This window comes from Hyperolius riggenbachi, chromosome 12, assembly GCF_040937935.1.
Source record: "Hyperolius riggenbachi isolate aHypRig1 chromosome 12, aHypRig1.pri, whole genome shotgun sequence".
Lineage (NCBI taxonomy): Eukaryota > Metazoa > Chordata > Amphibia > Anura > Hyperoliidae > Hyperolius > Hyperolius riggenbachi.
The window spans coordinates 184,258,808-184,278,888 of record NC_090657.1 but is presented as its reverse complement, the minus strand read 5'-3'; the positions used below and the strand labels follow the sequence as shown (position 1 = coordinate 184,278,888).

Here is a 20,081-nt window from a genome sequence, read left to right as displayed (position 1 = left end):
TGAAAAATGTCAGCACAGAAAGTTAAAAAAGTCATTTTTTTGACAAAATTCATGTCTTTTTTGATGAATATAATAAAAACTAAAAATCGCAGCAGCAATCAAATAGCACCAAAAGAAAGCTGTATTAGTGACAAGAAAAGGAGGTAAAATTCATTTAGGTGGTAGGTTGTATGACCGAGCAATAAACCGTTAAAGCTGCAGTGGTCTGAATGGAAAAAAAGGCTCTGGTCCTTAAGGGGTTTTATGACTGCAGTCCTTAAGTGGGCAACGACTACTACCATCTCTTAAGAACAGAGGTTCATTCAAGTCTTTTCGATCAGGTATTGAAAACACCTGTGGATGTGAATGAGCAGCAATCAAGCAACTCAGTTCCTTCTAGACATTTACTGGCGTATTTACAAACCTGGTGAAGTCAAGAGAATGGTCCAGGAAGACAAGAGAAGAGGTGATTTCTCTTCACAGGAAAGGCAATGGCTATAAGAAGTTTGCAAAGATGTTAAACATACCAAGAGACACCATAGGAAGCATCATTATCAAAAATTAAAGGCAAAGGGCACTGTTGAAACGCTACCTGGTCGTGACAGAAAGAAGATGCTGACTTTGACTGCTGTGCGCTATCTGAAGCGCAAAGTGGAGAAAAGTCCCCGTGTGACTGCTGAGAAACTGAAAAAAGATTTGTCAGATGCAGGTACTGAAGTTTCAGCTCAGACAATAAGGCGCACACTGCGTAATGAACACCTCCATGCCAGAACTCCCAGGCGCAACCCTTGCTGTCTCCAAAGAATAAGAGTTGACTGCAGTATGCCAAAAGTCATGTGGACAAACCACAAAAGTTTTGGGATAGTGTTCTGTAGGCTGATGAAACAAAATTAGAACTGTTTGGCAGGCGCGGAGCTAGGGGGGGTCGGGGTAGGACAAGTGCCCCGGGGCGCCTGGTCCCCGAGGGCGCCCTCAGCCTGGCTGAGCTGCAGGGTTTTTTTTTTTTGCGGCGGAGGGGAAGGGGGCCAGCGCAGAGAAGAGGGAGAGCTGTGCGGACGGTGGGGAAGGGGGGCCATCTCCCCCCTCCTTCCCTCACCCTAGGTGCTCTCCCTCCCTCGCTGTCCCCTCCAATGTCCTCCGGGTGGCTGGCCTGGCAGCGGCGGGCGGAACTCACCTCCGTCTCGCTCCAGCGCCGGCCGGAAGTTCGGGTGCGCAGCCGCTGCTCTGGTCTGGACCAGACCAGAGTAGTGGCAGATCCATCCGGCGCTGCGACGAGACGGAGGTAAATTCCGCCCGCCGCTGCCAGCCTGAGCCACCCGGACATTGGAGGGGAGAACGAGGAAGGGAGAGCAGCTCTTCTCTGCGCTGCTCCCCTCCTGCTGGGGAGGGGGACACCTGACCTGGCTACCTACTCTGGGCACATATACCCCTGCCTACATATACTGGGCATATACCCTGGCTACCTACTCTGGGCACATATACCCCTGGCTACCTACTCTGGGCACATATACCCCTGCCTACATATACTGGGCATATACCCCTGGCTACCTACTCTGGGCACATATACCCCTGGCTACCTACTCTGGGCACATATACCCCTGGCTACCTACTCTGAGCACATATACCCCTGGCTACCTACTCTGGGCACATATACCCCTGCCTATATATACTGGGCATATACCCCTGGCTACCTACTCTGGGCACATATACCCCTGGCTACCTACTCTGGGCACATATACCCCTGCCTACATATACTGGGCATATACCCCTGGCTACCTACTCTGGGCACATATACCCCTGGCTGCCTACTCTGGGCACATATACCCCTGCCTACATATACTGGGCATATACCCCTGGCTACCTACTCTGGGCACATATACCCCTGGCTACCTACTCTGGGCACATATACCTCTGCCTACATATACTGGGCATATACCCCTGGCTACCTACTCTGGGCACATATACCCCTGGCTACCTACTCTGGGCACATATACCCCTGCCTACATATACTGGGCACATATACCCCTAACTACATATACTGGGCACATATACCCCTAACTACATATACTGGGTACATATACCCCTGCCTACATATACTGGGCACATATACTCCTAACTACATATATTGGGCATATACCCCTGGCTACCTACTCTGGGCACATATACCCCTGGCTACCTACTCTGGGCACATATACCCCTGCCTACATATACTGGGCACATATACCCCTAACTACATATACTGGGTACATATACCCCTGGCTACATATACTGGGCATTTATACCCCTGGCTACATATACTGGGCACATATACCTCTGGCTACATATACTGGGGACACATACCCCTGCCTACATATACTGGGCACATATACCCCTGGCTACCTGTTCTGTGGACATCTCTACCCCTGGCTACCTATTCTGGGGACACCTATAGACCTGGGGCTACCTATTTTTGGGCAAGCACTGCTGTCAGATTGAGTGTATTTTGGGGAACTGCTGCCCATATTAAGGGGACATTCTGCCTATTTATGTGAAATGCTGTCTATTTATGTGCCTCATGACTGCTCAATTTGTCTTGTTGGGGGCCTCATGGTTACTGAATTTGTCTTGTTGGGGGCCTCATGATTTGTTGGGGGCCTCAAGATCGCTGAATTTGTCTTGTTAGGGGCCTCATGATTGCTGAATTTGTCTTGTTAGGGGCCTCATGATTGCTGAATTTGTCTTGTTGGGGGCCTCAGGATTGCTAAATTTGTCTTGTTGGGGGCCTCATGTTTGCTCATGATTGCGGAATTTGTCTTGATGGGGGGGGGCTCATGATTGCTGAATTTGTCTTGGAACATGCTGGAAGGTACATACTGAGGGAGGGTGGGTGAGCGTGAGCCTGCTAACCTCCATGTACATTTGAAGGGGCGTGACCAAATGTGGAGTACCCATAACCACGCCCACATTTGGTCACGACCCTTCACCTTAGGGGGCGCATTAATAGTCTTTGTCCCCGGTCGCTGAAAACCCTAGCTACGCCTCTGCTGTTTGGGCCCATGGATCAACGCTATGTTTGGAGGAGGAAGAACAAGGCCTATGAAGAAAAGAACACCTTGCCTACTGTGAAGCAAGGCGGGGTATCAATCATGCTTTGGGGCTGTTTTGCTTCTGCAGGTACAGGGAATCTTCAGCGTGTGCAAGGTACCATGAATTCTCTTCAGTACCAGGAGATATTGGATGAAAATGTGATGCACTCCGTCACAAACCTTAGGCTTATAATTATGTATAAATAATTATGTATAAATGATTTAGTCCGTGTTTGCCCATTGCAAAATCGTTTAAATCCCTGATTTATATTCTGACATTTATCACATGGTGACCTTTTTACTGCTGGCAAGTGATGTAGCTGCTGTATGCTGGAAACACCTGTAAACAGCTATTTCCCACAAGGCAACAAGGTTCACAGACAGGAAACTGCCAGAAGTACCTTGGTACTCCGAGCTTCTTGTGGGAGGGGTTTCACCACAATATTAGTCATACAGCGCCCCCTGATGGTCTGTTTGTGAAAAGGAATAGATTTCTCATGTAAAAGGGGGTATCAGCTACTAATTGGGATTAAGTTCAATTCTTGGTCGGAGTTTCTCTTTAAAGAAAGCAGATGCAGCGCGCAAGCCTAAGAATGTGGCTGAACTCCAGGCTTTTGCCCGTGAAGAATGGGCTAAGATACCCCTAAGATATCGCTGCAAGACACTTGTGTCAAGCTATGCTTCACGTTTAAAAGCTGTTATAACTGGAAAAGGATGTTGTACTAAGTTCTAAGAATGAATGTCACTTGGGGGTTGAATAAAACTGATAATGATGTGAGCACAGAAAAGACATTTGTGGTTATTTCATTATAAATGTTATGTTATATTTGTCTGACTTACAAGTGCCTCTTTGATTTAATTCTAAACTAGATGACTGAAATGATCAAAATCAATGTCAAACTGGCCTAAACACTCAATTTCAGTGGGGGTTGAATCATTTTGAACACAACTGTATGAGGAATAAACTTAAAGTGCACCTGAGACGGGGGGGGGGGGGGTATATAAAAAAAAAAATTATACAAACCTGGAGCTTCCCTTAGCTCCCTCCAGGCTGATTGCTCCCTCACCGTCGTCCTGCGCAGCCTGGATCCTCCGCAGGTCACCTATGAGCCTGGAATTATTACTTGCATCTTATTGACCGTCCCCTAATAAAGTCCTCACCGATCCGAAAACTGTTAGGTAGTAGTTATTGCATTCCCTACTTGTCCCACTTAATCTCACTCCAAAGCAGGTTATTTCTGGGCGCCGTTTTAGCAGTAATGTAATGCTGCGCAATCGCTGCTAGCAGATTGAAAAAGGCCGTTTCTTTTTGTTGTACAGCACTGCGATCTAATGCAGCGCTGTACTGGGGACAGCCCTGTCCCTTGGCTGTCCCCTGGAGCCATTCACAGCGCAATCTCCTCTCATAGACTGATGCCTATGAGAGAGGATCGCCCTGATTGGACATCGGGGTAGGGAGGGAGGATGGATACATCTAATAAAAAGGACGATTTAAAAAAAAAAAAAACTAAAACTAGCAGCAGTGGTCAGAGCCCTCCAACAAAAAGCTCTGTTGGTGGGCAGAAAAGTGGGGAGAGATTGGTTTGTGTGCGCAGTTGTATGGCTCTGCAGTGAGCTTTTAAAGCTGCAGAGCACTGAATTGTAAAAAATAGCTGGTCCCTGGGGGAGAGGGGGGAGCCTGCGGTCCTTAAGTGGTTAACTAGTTAAGCCCAAGTGGACAAATATATTCGTCCAGCAGGAGCCGCGTAGCGGCAATGTGGACGAATATATTCGTTCAGTGGTGTTGCGGCGGGTGCATGCTTGTAGCCGTTGGGTATGCGCTCATTCCCCGCTGCTATTACAGAGAATCGATTGCAGAAAGGGAATGAGTGTTCCCCCCAGGCAAACGATTCCCTGTGAATGAATTAAAATGCCTCCAATCACAAGGCATATTGATTTATAAAACGGAACGCTTCTATAGAACAGAGCACTTCCTAGTAACTTCCAGGAGAGTGCTTAGCGCCACCTAGTGGCCAAAATGTAAAATTAAAGTAGGTAAAAATTACATTACACATTAAATAAAGCCTCATTAACCCCCCCCCCCACCCTCCCCCATGGCTAAAAAAAAATGACAATTAAAAAAAAAATACATAAATAGTTACCTTAGGGACTAAACTTTTTTAACACGTATGTTGTGAGGGTATGTTACTGTTATCTTTTGCCTATATGGGCTTGTAATTAGTGATGGATGCAAAACTGAAAATATGAACCTTTATTTCCAAATAAAATATTGGTTCCATACATTGTAGTAGGGAAAAATTTTAAACATTGCAATAACTGGGACAAATGGGCAAATAAAATGTGTGGGATTTATGCACAGTAGAACGTTATATTTTAAAACTATAATGGCCGTAATCTGAGAAATAATGAATTTCTCCCCATGACATACAGATTAAAAATTCCCAAAGGTAACTGTAACGAATGCGGAATAATCTCCGTGATCAGCGCACTAGGCGTGCGCTGAGACGGTGGAAATCCTCCACAAGCATATGAAGGGGGGAACCCAGCTTTGGTGCAAGCACCAGTAGAGGGCAATTCCCACCGGCAGATGGCGCTGTGGAGTGCAGACGAGTACAACCGCTGCACGGCCACAGATGCCAGATGGGAATTGTACAGATCAAGACAATGCGGGGCTGAACAGCCCTTAACCTGCTGAGCGGTCTGGACGAGCTCAGCTCGTCCAACACCGCCAGAGGCTGCCGCTCAGGCCCTGCTGGGCCGATTTCAACCAAATAAAAAGCAGCACACGCAGCCGGCACTTTGCCAGCCGCGTGTGCTGCCTGATCGCCGCTGGAGGCGATCGGAAGATCGCCTCCGGAGCGCCCTCTAGTGGGCTTTCATGCAGCCAACTTTCAGTTGGCTGCATGAAATAGTTTTTTTTTTATTTAAAAAAAACCCTCCCGCAGCCACCCTGGCGATTTAATCAGAACGCCAGGGTGGTTAAAGAGAAAGAGCACAGGTACAGGATGAATGTGTGTTCACCAATCTAGTCGCGACCCTGCGACGGTGAACACACATCAGCAGAAACAAAAGTAGGAACGCAATCGCGAGAGAGGCGACTGCCAGAGGTGACACAAGGCTGAAGCAAGACAGGGCACGAGAGTAGCAAAGGCACAGCAAACGACAATGAGAAGTAACGAAAACAACAAACGCAGTCTAAACGCGAACACCGCACTCATTCACAACAGCGAACGCGTTTACAGCGCGGTCTCTGCGTGTCAAGCACAACAGAGACAAGCATGCCTAACTAACCACCGACAGACAAACACGAAACAAAGAACGCGAGCGCTTGCTTAGCGGTTACCTCACCGAGCCTACAGCAAGCGTTCGTATCAGACAAGACAGACAAACGGAAAACAGGAATACGAGAGGAAAGATCCACTGCTCTTTCCGTCAAAGCGAGTGCGATCTAAGCTCAGGAACAAGAAAACAGATCAGAAGGATCCACAGCGCTAGCGCAAGGCTAGTGTGATCCAGACAAGACAGAACAGAAGGATCCACTGCCACTACCGCTAGAGGCTAGTGCGATCCAAGCAAGACAGATCAGAAGGGACTACCGGTAGCAACTGCTGCTCCGGTTAGAACCCAGACAAACAGAACGATTTCCTGTCGACCACCGCTGGGACAGGACAATTGCAACAGACAGACAAAACAGATATACAATCTAACTGCACTAGGGAAACTGCCTAGTGCAGTCCCAGGAATTACTATAAGATAACTTTGACAAGATATAGCATGGCTGACACTCTAGGAGTGTTTCAACAAACCCTGAAGGATGACCAGCAAAGGACTCTGGGAAACATAGCTTCTTATACTGCCAGCCCTCAAAGGGGACAGCTGGGCAATTTGCATGTATGCAAATCCCTCAGCAAAGCAACCCTGAAAGTTGCAAGATGAAGCCAGGTCTCCTTTCCAGAGACCTGCATCCCTCAGACATAAGGAATGGTCAAACAGCTGTCTGCCTGTGCAGCCAGCTGAGCGGATCCTTACAGTAACTATTTATGTTTCATTTCTTTTAAATTATGTAATTTTTTTTACAAGTTTTTGTTTTTTGGGGTGTGGGTGTGTGTGGGGGGGAGGGGTGTAACTATAGGATAGGAATGAAAACAGTAAAAAAAAAAAATATGTATTTTTCTTTATAATAGTGTGTGGGTGCATTTTTACTTTTTGGCCTCAAGATGGCGCTACATTTCATTTCCAAGTACTGTAAACACTATACAGAAGTACTGTTTACTTTTGGTTTTGTGAATGAAAGCCTGCGTCTTGCTGACACAAGCTCTCATTCATCACAGGCACTGTGATCGGGTTTGGGAACAAGCTGTTCCCATTCACTGATCACGGAACAACGGGATTGCAGCTGAAATGAACGGCAGCAACATAGCGATCGGGAATGGCTAGGTAAAGAAACAAGCACACGTATTTATGGCCCCCCAGTGCACAAGAGAAGTTTCCATGAACGTAATATGCGTGCCAGTGGTCGGTAACTGGTTAATATGGATAGCTTTCTCTACACTTTCTTTGGAAATGCAGAATGTTTGAAAATTGGTTAAAGTGAAGGAAAAACTGATGCCTGCTGTGACTTATCAGAAAAGATAAAACTATTCACTCTGTCTACCCCACCTAAATATTAGCTTGGATTTCATGCTAATGTCTCTCTTTTGTTCTGAAAAAAAGATCTTAATTGCGACATCACCATGACTACCTAAACTCCAAAGCAATCATCCACTTCAGACATCTAAAAATAGCGGACCCTTGGTCTGGCTGGAGTGACTGCCACCGGGATGATGTCACGACCTTAATCCTGCCATGCACTGGCAGACTTTCTCCAGATGTGCCCAAAAGATAAATCCCTCAGTAATCGACATCTGATCAGAGAGAGCTCTGTCACTGCCACACACGGCACATCGATTTCAGGACTAGGAATGGTCAAAAATGTTGATCTCCAATTCAGCGGAAATTCTCATTTCCACCAATGCCGATTACCAATACCACAAATTTCTGTTTTCCGATTTGTGATGGGTCTTTTTTTGTCATGTTTTTAATTCTCTGATTGGCCAAATACTTGCGAATTGACTCTGAAGTAGTGGACCAAACAAGTAATGCAGAATTTTACCGCGGTAATCGGTGTACCACGGAAAGGCTGTGGTGATCCGGTGTTGGCTTAAAAAATTCTGCATTCTGGCTGAATAGAGTAATAGTTAAAGGGAAGGTTCAGGGACTAGCTAAAAAAAATAAAAATCCATTTCCACTTACCTGGGGCTTCCTCCAGCCCGTGGCAGGCAGGAGGTGCCCTCGGCGCCGCTCCGCAGGCTCCCGGTGGCCGACCCGACCTGGCCAGGCCGGCGGCCAGGTCGGGCCTCTTCTGCGCTCCATGGTGCGTTCCACGCCGGCGCGCTGACGTCATCGGACGTCCTCCGGGCTGTACTGCGCAGGCTCAGTAGTTCTGAGCCTGCGCAGTACAACCCGGAGGACGTCCGATGACGTCAGCGCGCCGGCGTGGAACGCACCATGGAGCGCAGAAGAGGCCCGACCTGGCCGCCAGTCTGGCCAGGTCGGGTCGGCCACCGGAGACCACCAGGAGCCTGCGGAGCGGCACCGAGGGCACCTCCTGCCTGCCACGGGCTGGAGGAAGCCCCAGGTAAGTGGAAATGGATTTTTATTTTTTTTAGCTAGTCCCTGAACCTTCCCTTTAAGGGCTAGAATCTCGGCTCTGCCTGTTACAGTAAGAGTAGGTTCACACTTGTTAAGTATCTGTGGCTCTGGTTTTTAGCCCGGATCGAAACAAGACATTGCAGGAAGTCAAGCAGTGAGCGGAGGAAGTAAAGAAGGTTTGCTGCCTCTATACATTTTCACACGTTTTGCGCAAGTAGCTGGAGCGGGAGCTGGGACGGGGGAGCCAGGTGATGGAGGGGGGACGATGACCCCCCTCCCCACCGACCGCTGCCAACCCCTGTCCTGGCTGCTACCCCCTCCAGCATGGCGGACCATCCCCCTCCACCCCCGCGGCTGGGCATACGTTTCCGCCGACTGGAAACGTATGCTGCAAAAATCCATTTTCAGGAAAAACGGGGAGAAAAAAGGTTTAGAAAAACGGATCCGATCTGCAAGTGGACCAGTGGACCTAGACTAAGTCAGCACCTACTCAGTAGGAGACCTTGGGCAAGTCTCCCTAACACTGCTACTGCCTATAGAGCACGTTCTAGTGGCTGCAGCTCTGGCACTTTAAATCCGCCAATAGGGAAAAGCGCAATGTAAATATTCTGTGTCTGTCTGTGTTTATCAGAAATGCGCATATTTCAATTCCGCAAAATCCAAATGAGCAGCCCTATTCGGGATTGAGTACTTCTGCAGACTTCAGAAGTACTCACGCCCTCAAGTTCTTCCAAAGACAAGCCGATCTGTTCTGGGCTCACATATATGCAGTTCGGATGCACTCGGGGGCAATTACTTCCAAAGCTTGCAGAGTTTGAAGCCACGTCATTTTGAACGAGGGACGGCGGTGGAACGAGCAGACGGCGAGAGGACCAGTAAGGCTCTTTGGGATTCAGAGTCTTTCTTCTTCTTCCAGAGATTTGCGGATTACCAACGATCAGTAAAGCGCTGTGTACAATGTATACGTATGAGATTATTCACACAGCATTACTCACGAGTTACGGAAATTGCTAATGAGCAGCATGCAGCATTTTTGGAGCGATTGCAATGCGATTCTCATTTTGCCGAATAAAAACAGCAAAGTGCAATTGCTACATCGCCATAAAATCATGATTGCAATCACTAGGTGAAAGCGTTTTGCAATTGCAAGTGTGAATAGTCCCTAAGGTATTAACCTCCTTGGTGGTTAATTTTTTTTGCCAAATTGGCAAAAAACCTTTTTTTTTTTAAAAAAAATTTTTGTTTCATGTACAGCTACCAGAGTGCTGTACATGAAGAGAGCTACATGAAACACCACTAGAGGGCGCATGTGTCCCTCTAGTGCGATCGTCGCTGGCATCTATAGCAAACAGGGGAACGCGTATATAACACGTTCCCCTGTTTGGCTTCTCCTGTCGCCATGGCGACGATCGGGATGACGTCATGGACGTCCTGACGTCAGGCACACCCGATCCAGCCCATAGCGCTGCCCGGAACTTATTGGTCCGGGCAGCGCAGGGCTCTGGAGGGGGGGGCCCTCTTTCGCCGCTGCGTGCGGCCGATCGGCGCAGAGCGGCGGCGATCAAGCTGTGCGCGCAGCTAGCAAAGTGCTGGCTGCGCGCACAGCACTTTACAGCACACAAATCGCCCCACCAGGGGCTGAGATCTCCCCCTGCGCGGCATAGCCCGAGCTCAGCTCGGGCTTACCGCCAGGGAGGTTAAAGAGAAACTCCGGTCAAGAATTGAACTTATCCAAATCAGTAGCTGATACCCCCTTTTACATGAGAAATCTATTCCTTTAACAGACCATCAGCGGGCGCGGTATGACTGATATTCTGGTGAAACCCCTCCCACAAGAAACTCTGAGTTAGGGCTGGTGCACACCAAAAACCGCAAGCAGATCCGCAAAACGCTAGCGTTTTTTGAACCGCTTAGTGTCATTTTGATAGCGTGGTTTTGGGGCGTTTTGCGTTTTTTGCGTGTGTTTTTGCAAGCATTTTTGGAAGCGTTTTGCGTTTTTCAGGAAAAGAGGTAGAAAGACCTTAAACAAAGGGTTAAAGTGCGATATATTGATGACACATGTGAAGCACATTGAGCAATTGAAGTAAAAAACCCAATATAAAAAGGGTGGGGTCCTTAACAACATTGTGGGTTAGTTCAGGAGAGGTGACACTGTGGTTTGGAGAGAAGAGTGACTTGTTTTTGAAAATGTTTCCTGATGTGCTGTTATTGCTCTGTGTAGCAGCATATATGAGACGTAGGCCAAGGACAAGGAGATACTGGGTGCATCCCATGCTACAAGAGCGGCGCCGGAAGGGTCAATTTAGGACCCTATATAGAGATTTGAGGCACCATCCAGAAAAGTTTTTTGGCTACACCCGCATGTCTGTGTCCAGGTAAGAATACTTGTCACTTATTTTTATCATGGGGCTAAGTATTTTGGGGAGGAATGAAATTGGAAGCACTTTTTGGCCCTTAGTTAACTGTGTTTGACTGTAAACAGAAAAACAACACAATAATCAATCCGGTGTATACATAAGCTAACCAAATAACTGTGATACTTGATCCTGGTGTGTTATGTATTCAATGCCTAAGGCCTCCATCTAATTTTTCTATAGGAGTAAATACTATATTATATATCCATAGTTTACCCAAAACATTTGGAGTATATTATGACCTTACATACTCCTGGTGCATACTTCATTAAGTATATGGCAACAATCAGCATATGGGACACAGTAATGAAGCAATGTTTGAACAAAATCTTTCATTTTAATGTTTTGTTCTTCTGTGCAAAGAATATTTTGGACATGTGTTGTCCATACTTTGCTTTCAGCAGCAAAAGTAATATGTCACAAATGAAAAATGTTTCTGCAACAAACAACAGTAGATCTAAAGATAAGCATGCTCTTTTTTCCTAGTTTTGATGGCCTTTTAGCCAAACTGAAGGATGCCCTTCGCCGACAAGACACTAACTTTCGCCTAGCAATCACACCAACTGAGCGACTCCTCATAACATTGAGGTAATGTAAAGTAAGATCCAAATCTGAGCATTGAACAATAAAATAAAATGTAAAACTACAAAAAACTAGTCATGTTGTGATAGCAAATCACACATACTACCAGGGCCCTGATTGTAAGCATGTGTACCTGATTCAGCATTTGTATGAGGCTGGCTGTGCGATGTTAAATCAGTGTACACTGTAGAGTCACTGTGCATAGATGATGTTTGAAATCGCATACCTTGATCAGGGCGCTGAGGTGGAGGCATAGAGTAATGATGTGGCTGGATGGTGTAATGGTTAAGGGCTCTGCCTCTGACGTGGGAGACCAGGGTTCGAATCTTGGCTCTGCCTGTTCAGTAAGCCAGCACCTATTTAGTAGGAGACCTTTGGCAAGTCTCTCTAACACTGCTACTGCCTATAGAGCGCGTCCTAGTGGCTGCAGCTCTGGCGCTTTGAGTCCGCCAGGAGAAAAGCGCAATATAAATGTTCTGTGTTTTGTTTGTTTGTTAATGAGGCTGTTGACCATATGGCATGTTATGCATATGCATTGGTGGGTAGTGGGGTGGGTCATAAATGCGTTGCATATGGTAAGAGAGTTGTGGGTGTGCATTATATTGTTGGCTGGAAGCAGGCAGGTGTGGTTGCTGCAAGTAGTTGTGCACATTGTCATCTGCACGGCTCTCAGGTAGTAAGAATCTCCCCAGGGTCTCAGAGATGGCATGTCTGGCTGCCCATTGCTTATCAGGAGGCACTTTTTGTAATAGTGGCACCAAACTTAAAAGATACTGTGTGCATGGCTCTTTAAGTTGTTTCATTTCATCCTCTCGCTTCTCCATATGATCAACAGCCTTTTCTATTGAACTAATCAGCTTCTGGTCGTATTCAGCCCTGCTCATACCTCTTCCTATTCTCCTGCCTTGTGTAGCTATCCTCACACCTCTACTAGACCTGACAGTTGTGCGTGTCCGACTACTCGCTGGGCTGTGTGGTGTGTGATCTGGGGTAGTAGAGTCACTGTCTTCCAGTGTAGCAGTGTCAACATCCTGTGTAGTGTCTTCTTCAACTTCCACATCACTGGTGGTGGTAGGTGGCACCTCTACATCGTCCTCCTCAGGATCTGGTGGTAGGCTATCTTCAGTCCTTTGGAAAGGGGAAAGCACAACTTTAGTTCATGGAATAGTGACCATGGATGTCACAGCAAATATATGGGCACAATGCGATGCATCTTTCATTGCAAAACAATAGCAGTAGCCTGTCTATTTTTCACATTATTTGTGTACATAGCTTTTAGGCACAGCCCCTGAGCAAGCATAGAGCAAAACTGGCCTGAGTAAACTAGCACTGATTTTGGTAGATGTGTGTTACAGATGTGTGATGCAGACACTACTGCAGCCAAACATATAACCAGCACTGTCAGGCAACTGTTATGTTGGGTAACGAACAGTCCACATTCCTGTCATGTAATAATCATTTTAAACTGGACCTATGCCATCCTTACATTAAGCTACGTCCCCCAATATATTTGGTCGAGTGATGGCAGATTATGCGTTCCACACTACTGAATTGCATTGTGGGCCTACTCCTTCCTTCACTGTTCTATTGGCGAAGTTGACAAACATTGCAATAGGTTAACATTTACGCCATACTTACTCAGCCGGTTCATGATGTTTTCTTAGAAATTCTAATATGCCACAATATTTATATTTTGTTCGCTGCGAACTTCCAGACCCACTTTTGGATTCATGGTATTGCTTTTCAATCTCCTTTTTGTAACTGTCTCTGACCGACTTCCATCTTGTCCGCAGGAGGGCAACTAGGAATAAAAATAAACATACATGTTATTTCTTTTCTTTTGCAGATTTCTGGCAACAGGGCATTCATATGCAGCACTTCACTACCAATTCCTCATGGGAAGAAGTACAATCCGATACCTAGTTTTGGACACCTGCAAATTGATCTGGAAAGTACTTCAACCGGAATTTATGCCAACTCCTGACGTACCTATGTGGGAGGCTAACATGCAGCTTTTTTGGGAGAAACATGATTTCCCTAACTGCCTTGGAGCAGTGGATGGGAAACATGTCAGACTGGTTATGCCTGCATTCACTGGCAGTCTCTATTACAATTATAAAAAATTCTTTTCACTAGTGCTCATGGCTGTTGTGGATCCTAATTTGAAATTTATCTATGTGGATGTTGGGGCTTACGGAAGTTCCCATGATTCCTCAGTCTTCCAGCACAGTCGATTTGGCGTGAAGCTTCGCACAGGCCAGATGACTTTACCACCACCACGCCCCTGGCCTGACACTGTAGAACCACCTTACCCCTGTGTGTTTGTGGCTGATGAGGCCTTTGCACTGTCTGAGCATGTTATGAGACCGTATGCACAGAGAGATATGACTCATAAGAAAGTAGTCTTTAATAACCGCCTGACCAAAGCCAGACAAGTAGTAGAATGTGCTTTTGGAATTCTGGCAAACAAATGGCGCATTTATCACACTGCTATAAAAATGCAACCAAAGTATGCTATAATAGTGGTAAAGGCAACATGTATTTTGCATAATTATGTGAGAACACTAGATAGCATGACCATAGAGGAGGAAGAGGGGGATCTTTCAAACAGTGCTCTTGTCACTTTACCACCAGCTACTTTACGTGGTCCCATTTCTGCCATTCACAACAGAGACAAATTAGCTGATTATTTTGTGCCATAACTGTAAGAACTAAAAAACCTGCAGGCTGCTATTTACTTACATGACGAGATCAGTATTATTGTGCAAATAAACATTCTTGAAACCGTGTTGTATGTCTATATCATTCATGACACTCTAAAGTGGCAAATAGCGCCCTAATAATACATGTGAGTACATACACACACATGTACCTGCTGTTTATAAGGAGAGATGGCTATAGAGAGAACAGCTTTGCCAGAGACCTGTGATAATGAAATTTCTAATTGTTTAATTACTCATTTAGTGGAGGGGTGATGATATATTGTCTGCAAAGTGCTGCATGAAAACAATAAAATACAACAATTCTGTACACATATACTTACTCTTAGAATCCTTGCCCTTTTGGCTCAAAGTATTCCATTTTTCTCCAAGAAAATCTTTTGCAATGTTGCTCCAGATTTCATGAGCCCTTTGGTGGTCTTTATATCCAGGCAAAGACTTGTCATAAAGTTCTGGGCTGTTTTCAATCTTAATTATCAGGTTTTCTGTGGTAAACCACTTTGCTGCCATCTTCCTCCTGCGCAGTCTAAAATCCCTCATGCAAATCTGCCACACAGGAAGCACACTTTGACCTGGAAGTGCGCATTCTTGAAAAAAACGCATCCGCATCCGCATCAAAATCCGCTTGATCAAGCGGTTTTACAGGCGTTTTGCGTTTTTCCTATACTTAACATTGGAGGCAGAAACGCATCCGAAATCCAAAAAATGCCTCACCCAGGCATTTTTCGTTTCTGCAAAAAGCCTGCCGCTCTGGTGTGCACCACCCCATTGAGATACATTGACCAAGCAGATCCGCAGCCGCAAGCGGATCTGAAAACGCCCAAAAAGCCGCTCGGTGTGCACCAGCCCGTACTTCTGGCAGTTTCCTGTCTGTGAACCTTGCTGCATTGTGGGAAATATCTGTTTACAGCTGTTTCCAACTGCCAAAAAAACATGCAGCAGCTACATCACCTGCCAACAGTAAAAATGTCAAAAAGAAAATCAAGTACACCTGCACACCAACATTGATTATGCAAAGATAATTGTATTAAATATGAATACAAAAAGTGTCTGTGGGGCTATTAGCCCTATCTATTGTACCTAGCACCCAGATCTACTGCTTGTTTGCTATTGTTGGGTGTGCATACCTTATTTTTAAACAACAGTAATAAATGTCAGAATGTAAATCAGGGATTTAAAATATTTTACAATGGGCAAACACTGACTAAATCATTTATACATAATTATTGTAAAATTGAAGCACTTTTTTTAATTACATTATCTTCACTGGAGTTCATTATTTTCACTGGAGTCTTTTTTCAGGTTTGCTTTAAGAGACACACAAAACAAAGTACTGAGATAAAATAAAAATACACTGCAGCACTGAGGCACACACACCAAACTCTCCAAACACCTGTGGAGTCTGAGGCTGGGAACACACCAGGCTGAAACGCTAGCGCTGCGGAAAATGCAGCAAAAACGCACCTAATGCAAGTCAGTGGGCCGCATGAAAAGACGCATATGCTTGCGTTCTGCAATGTGCCTTTCTAAAAACGCTGGTTTTGTTGCAAATTTTTCAAAAACTCTTCCAAAATGCACATAATGAAAGTCAATGGTGACGCAGAGGTATTGCGTTTTAGTGTGTTTTGCATGCGGTTTTATATGCGTTTAAAAAAAAAAAAACAAGTTTGATGATGTATTTCTGCTTTCTGTTGACTTCCTAGTGATTTGCATAAAACACATTAAAAAAATGCATGCAAAACGCATTCAAAACACTTATGCGATTTATATATGCAAACCGCAAATGCATTACAACGCACGCAAAATGCAAGAAAAGCACATGGAAAGGCCTCAGCAATAGAATGAGGCCTACATGGGATTGCCGACCCTTAAAGGGTTAAATTACCTGCCAGGTGTCTTGCTCTTGTTTCTGTTACAGGTGAGCCGTTTACTCCTCCCACGCCTGGGGATAGATAAGAAGTTTCCTGATTGGGTCCGGCTGTTGGCAGGCTGACAAGCAGCCAATGGGAAGGAGCTGGTCCCCCTTCATAAGGAGCTGCGGAGTTCGTGTGGTGCAGCAGAAAATCCCGGATCGCTCTGAGCTGCCCGCGCGGAGCTAATCTACTTTAGGGGACCCACCGCAAATCCCCATAGACAATTTCAGCTGGGTTGCAAAACGGAACAAATGTCTTCCGTTTGCTTGTTTAAACCTCCACAAGCCTTATAGCCTCTGGTAGCTAAGCATGTCCTCTAACGAATTTTGCGGATTTCGGTCCCAAAAAAGTTGTAACTGACTGTAGAGGAGCCGCCGGAACGGCCGCAATTTCGGGTCCGTCAGCCATCTTGGTTCTGCTCTGCAGGTCGTTTCTTCCTCCTCATTGGAGGGAATTGTTCGGTGGGGGCGTGACAGCTTCTGTCAGCAGCTAACAAACCCTCCAATGAGGAGGAAGAAAGGACCTGCACAGCAGAACGAAGATGGCCGACGGAACCAAGATGAAGGCCGTTCGGCGGCTCCTACACAGCCAATTTCAACTCTTTTTTGGACCGAAAACCTCACAATTCGTTAGAGGATATGCTTACCTATCCATGGGTATAAGGCTTGTGGGGGTTTAAACAAGGTGAAAGCAGACATTTGTTCCGTTTCTGCAGCCCAGCTGAAAGTGTCTATGGGGATTTGCGGTGGGTCCCCTAAAGTAGACTAGCTCCGCCCGCCCACCCACCCACCCTTTGTCGCTGGCACAGTTTTCTTTATTGGGGGTGTGTTGCCTATTAGTAGGTGAAGGCATGGATAATGGCACTCGGAGTTGATTGGCCAATCAGCAGTTGCTGTAATCTTGAGATTTATTAATTCTGGATCTTTGCTTCCTTATTTAAGTTTTTGGTTTTTCAAATAAAAATGTGTTTTAAATAAACATTTTACCTTCTTGAAACCCCAATAAAGACAGGTCACGGCCTTTATCCACTTTATCTCATGTTGTTTTATTTATAGGTGTAATAAGTTTGAAATGGGGTGTGCATTCCCATGTGCGGGAAAAAACGCAAACGCATATGCAGCAAAACGCTACTTTTCCCCGCACTAGTTTGTTCCCAACCTGATAAGGATCTTGGTTTCTAATTAAAGACCAAGCCATTGACTAGGCATCTTCTGGAAAGTGATTCCTCAGTTTATTTATACCGTAGCTGATACTGCAGCCAAATTAAAACCACTCAGACCACTTAGGAACAGCCTGTGTCCACACACAATCCATCTCGGTAATGAACACCAGCATCTAGCAACATGGAGGCAGCGGCACAGCAGCCAATGAGCATGATCTGAGAGTATCGTTACTATGACTGACGTCAGAACTCTGATTCAATCATTATGGATTGTACACCATTATGTGACTAAGCCCAGCATTCTGTCCGTCTTGCTTTATTAACGCTGATAAAACCAAGGAACATGCATTAAGATTTGATACCATTACAGTTGCTGTAAGTAGAGAGCTGATAAAGAACAATCATTCTATTGGCAAGTCAGCAAATTTCAGCTGTACATATGAAGGTAGGAGTGTTTTTTTGGAGTCAGCCCGAAGCAAACTTGCTTTCTGAAGCAAACTTGCGAGGAGTGAACACTCTCCCCCCTCCCCCCCATTTGGAATTATCGCACAGCACCCGACAATTTGCATCATGCATCATAGCTGTGGTGCAACCCAAATAAAACTGCCCTCAGCATAGGTAGGTAGCCAGGTATAGGTGCCCCCAGTATAAGAAGCCTGGTATAGGTAACCAGGTATAGGTTTCCCCAGCATAGGTAGTCAGGTGTAGGGGTGCCCCCAGTATAAGTAGACATACATACCATCCTCCAGCTCCGTCTTCTGTCCTTGGCGGCACTCAGTGGCTCTCCCAGCAGCAGGTCCCGGTCTTCCCTCCTTCAACAGCAGTGGCAGCTCCTCCAGACAAACAGCGGGCAGGTGAGCAGGCGGCAGAACAACCTGAATGAAGCACCTCAGGCTGCGTCATGGCAGATCCGCTCCGTCCCCCATAGTAAAATTAGTTATCACCGTAAACTGTGTTGTGCAATTATGGCTATGGTGTATAATTTGATCGCCAGGGGTGCCAGAGTTTGGCTATCCTATAACTATATTTTGGCTGTCAGGGGTGGAGATGTCAATTGCTGATGAGGCTTGAGCTGAAATCCAGATGGGGGTGAGATTCGGCGCCGACATCCGTAGCCAAACTCAGGAACAAGTGCAGCAATGTATAGCCGAGTAATGGTGTCTGCTACATGTATAGCTGATTACTGTTATTGGAGGTGACAAAGTGGTCTCAAAGAAAAGAAAATAATGCAATTACCTCCGTTTAACTTAATCTGGACATTTTTACAGTACATGTACAGTTTGAGCACTGTTGCTGCTAACAGGACGTACTGGTGCATCCTGTCAATCAGCGTCAGGTGCCCCTGTGCATGCTCCTGCCACTCATTCCCTATGGGATTTACATGCCAGCAATTGGTGAAGGGGAACATGGGTTCCATGAGCCAATCAAAGTGCGTGGAATGAATAAACATGACCCCAATCAGGGGCCATGTTCATAATAAAAATGAAACAGAAAGTAAAAAAAAAAAGATGGGACACTTCCTGGTAACTCAGGATAGTGTTTGAAGCACCATCTAGTGGCCAAAAAGTAAATTTAAAGTAAAACTAAAAAAATACTTCATGTAAAAGTTATTAATTATTAACCCTATTAAACCCTCCCCTGTAGTTACCAAACATAAACACTTGCTAACAAAAAAGTGACAGTTGAAAGAAAAAAACATAAATAGTTACCTTAAAGTGAACCAGAGACAGAAAATATTACCATACATATCAGCGGGAACATTAGAGAAAACACCTACCCTGCTCTCTGTGTCATTCTTCTTCTGCCTGTTTGTTATCAGCCCTGATAAAATCCCAGACTGAGCATTCAGTCTGGCTTTGTTCAGGAATCATTATAGCTGAGTCATTATAGCAGAGTCAGAAGGGGGCAGGCTTGGGCTTGAAAATACATCAGAGAAGACAGACTCAGCTATAATGATTCCTGCGCAAAGCCAGACTGAATGCTCAGTCTGGGATTTTATCAAGGCTGGTAACAAGCAAGCTGAGCAGTGAAGAATGAAACAGAGAGCAGGGTAGGTGTTTCCACTGATATATAAGGTAAAATACATGAGGGTGCTTCATCTCTGGTTCACTTTAAAGTCTGAACTTTTATAATATGTATGTCGTGAGGTGTATATTACTGTTATTTTAGCAAATAAGGGCCTGTAATTATTGATAGAGTACAAAAAAACGAAAACATTTCCAAATAATATATTGTCACCATACAATGTACTATGGACAACATTTAAAGATATAATAGTCTGGACAAATGAGCAAATAAAATGTGTAGGTTTTATCTATAGTAGCATTGTTTAATTTAAAACTATAGGGGATGGAATTGGAGAAATAGTGTATTTTTTCATTTTTATCCCTGTATTTCCCGATAAAATGCATTGAAAATAAAGTAATAAGTGAAAACAAATATAGTCCCTAAAAAGCCAAATTTGTGTCGAAAAGAATAAGTTATAGATCATTTAGAAGCGATAAATAGTGATTAAGTTATGGCCAAATAAATGGGAGGAGCGCTGACAGGGGAAA

General features: G+C 45.4%; 1 protein-coding gene across 1 annotated transcript; it reads right to left on the bottom strand.

Annotated features, from left to right (window-relative positions):
- Positions 1-12,225: 12,225 nt before the first annotated feature.
- LOC137541017 (uncharacterized) lies at positions 12,226-15,156 on the bottom strand. The gene is made up of 3 exons (XM_068262167.1): positions 14,775-15,156; positions 13,370-13,532; positions 12,226-12,859 (listed from the first exon to the last, which is right to left on the bottom strand). Exons 1-3 carry the CDS (start codon positions 15,064-15,066, stop codon positions 12,226-12,228), a joined length of 1,089 nt encoding a protein of 362 aa, XP_068118268.1. The 5' UTR covers positions 15,067-15,156.
- Positions 15,157-20,081: the final 4,925 nt, after the last annotated feature.

What these genes read in the sequence shown, in the direction of transcription:
- LOC137541017 (XM_068262167.1), bottom strand. Translation starts at nt 15,066, where the DNA reads ATGCGGATGCGGATGCGTTTTTTTCAAGAATGCGCACTTCCAGGTCAA. An exon ending in AAAGGGCAAGGATTCTAAGA is followed by an intron (nt 13,533 to 14,774) that starts GTAAGTATATGT and finishes TTTTATTCCTAG; the next exon opens with TTGCCCTCCTGCGGACAAGA. An exon ending in AAACATCATGAACCGGCTGA is followed by an intron (nt 12,860 to 13,369) that starts GTAAGTATGGCG and finishes CCCTTTCCAAAG; the next exon opens with GACTGAAGATAGCCTACCAC.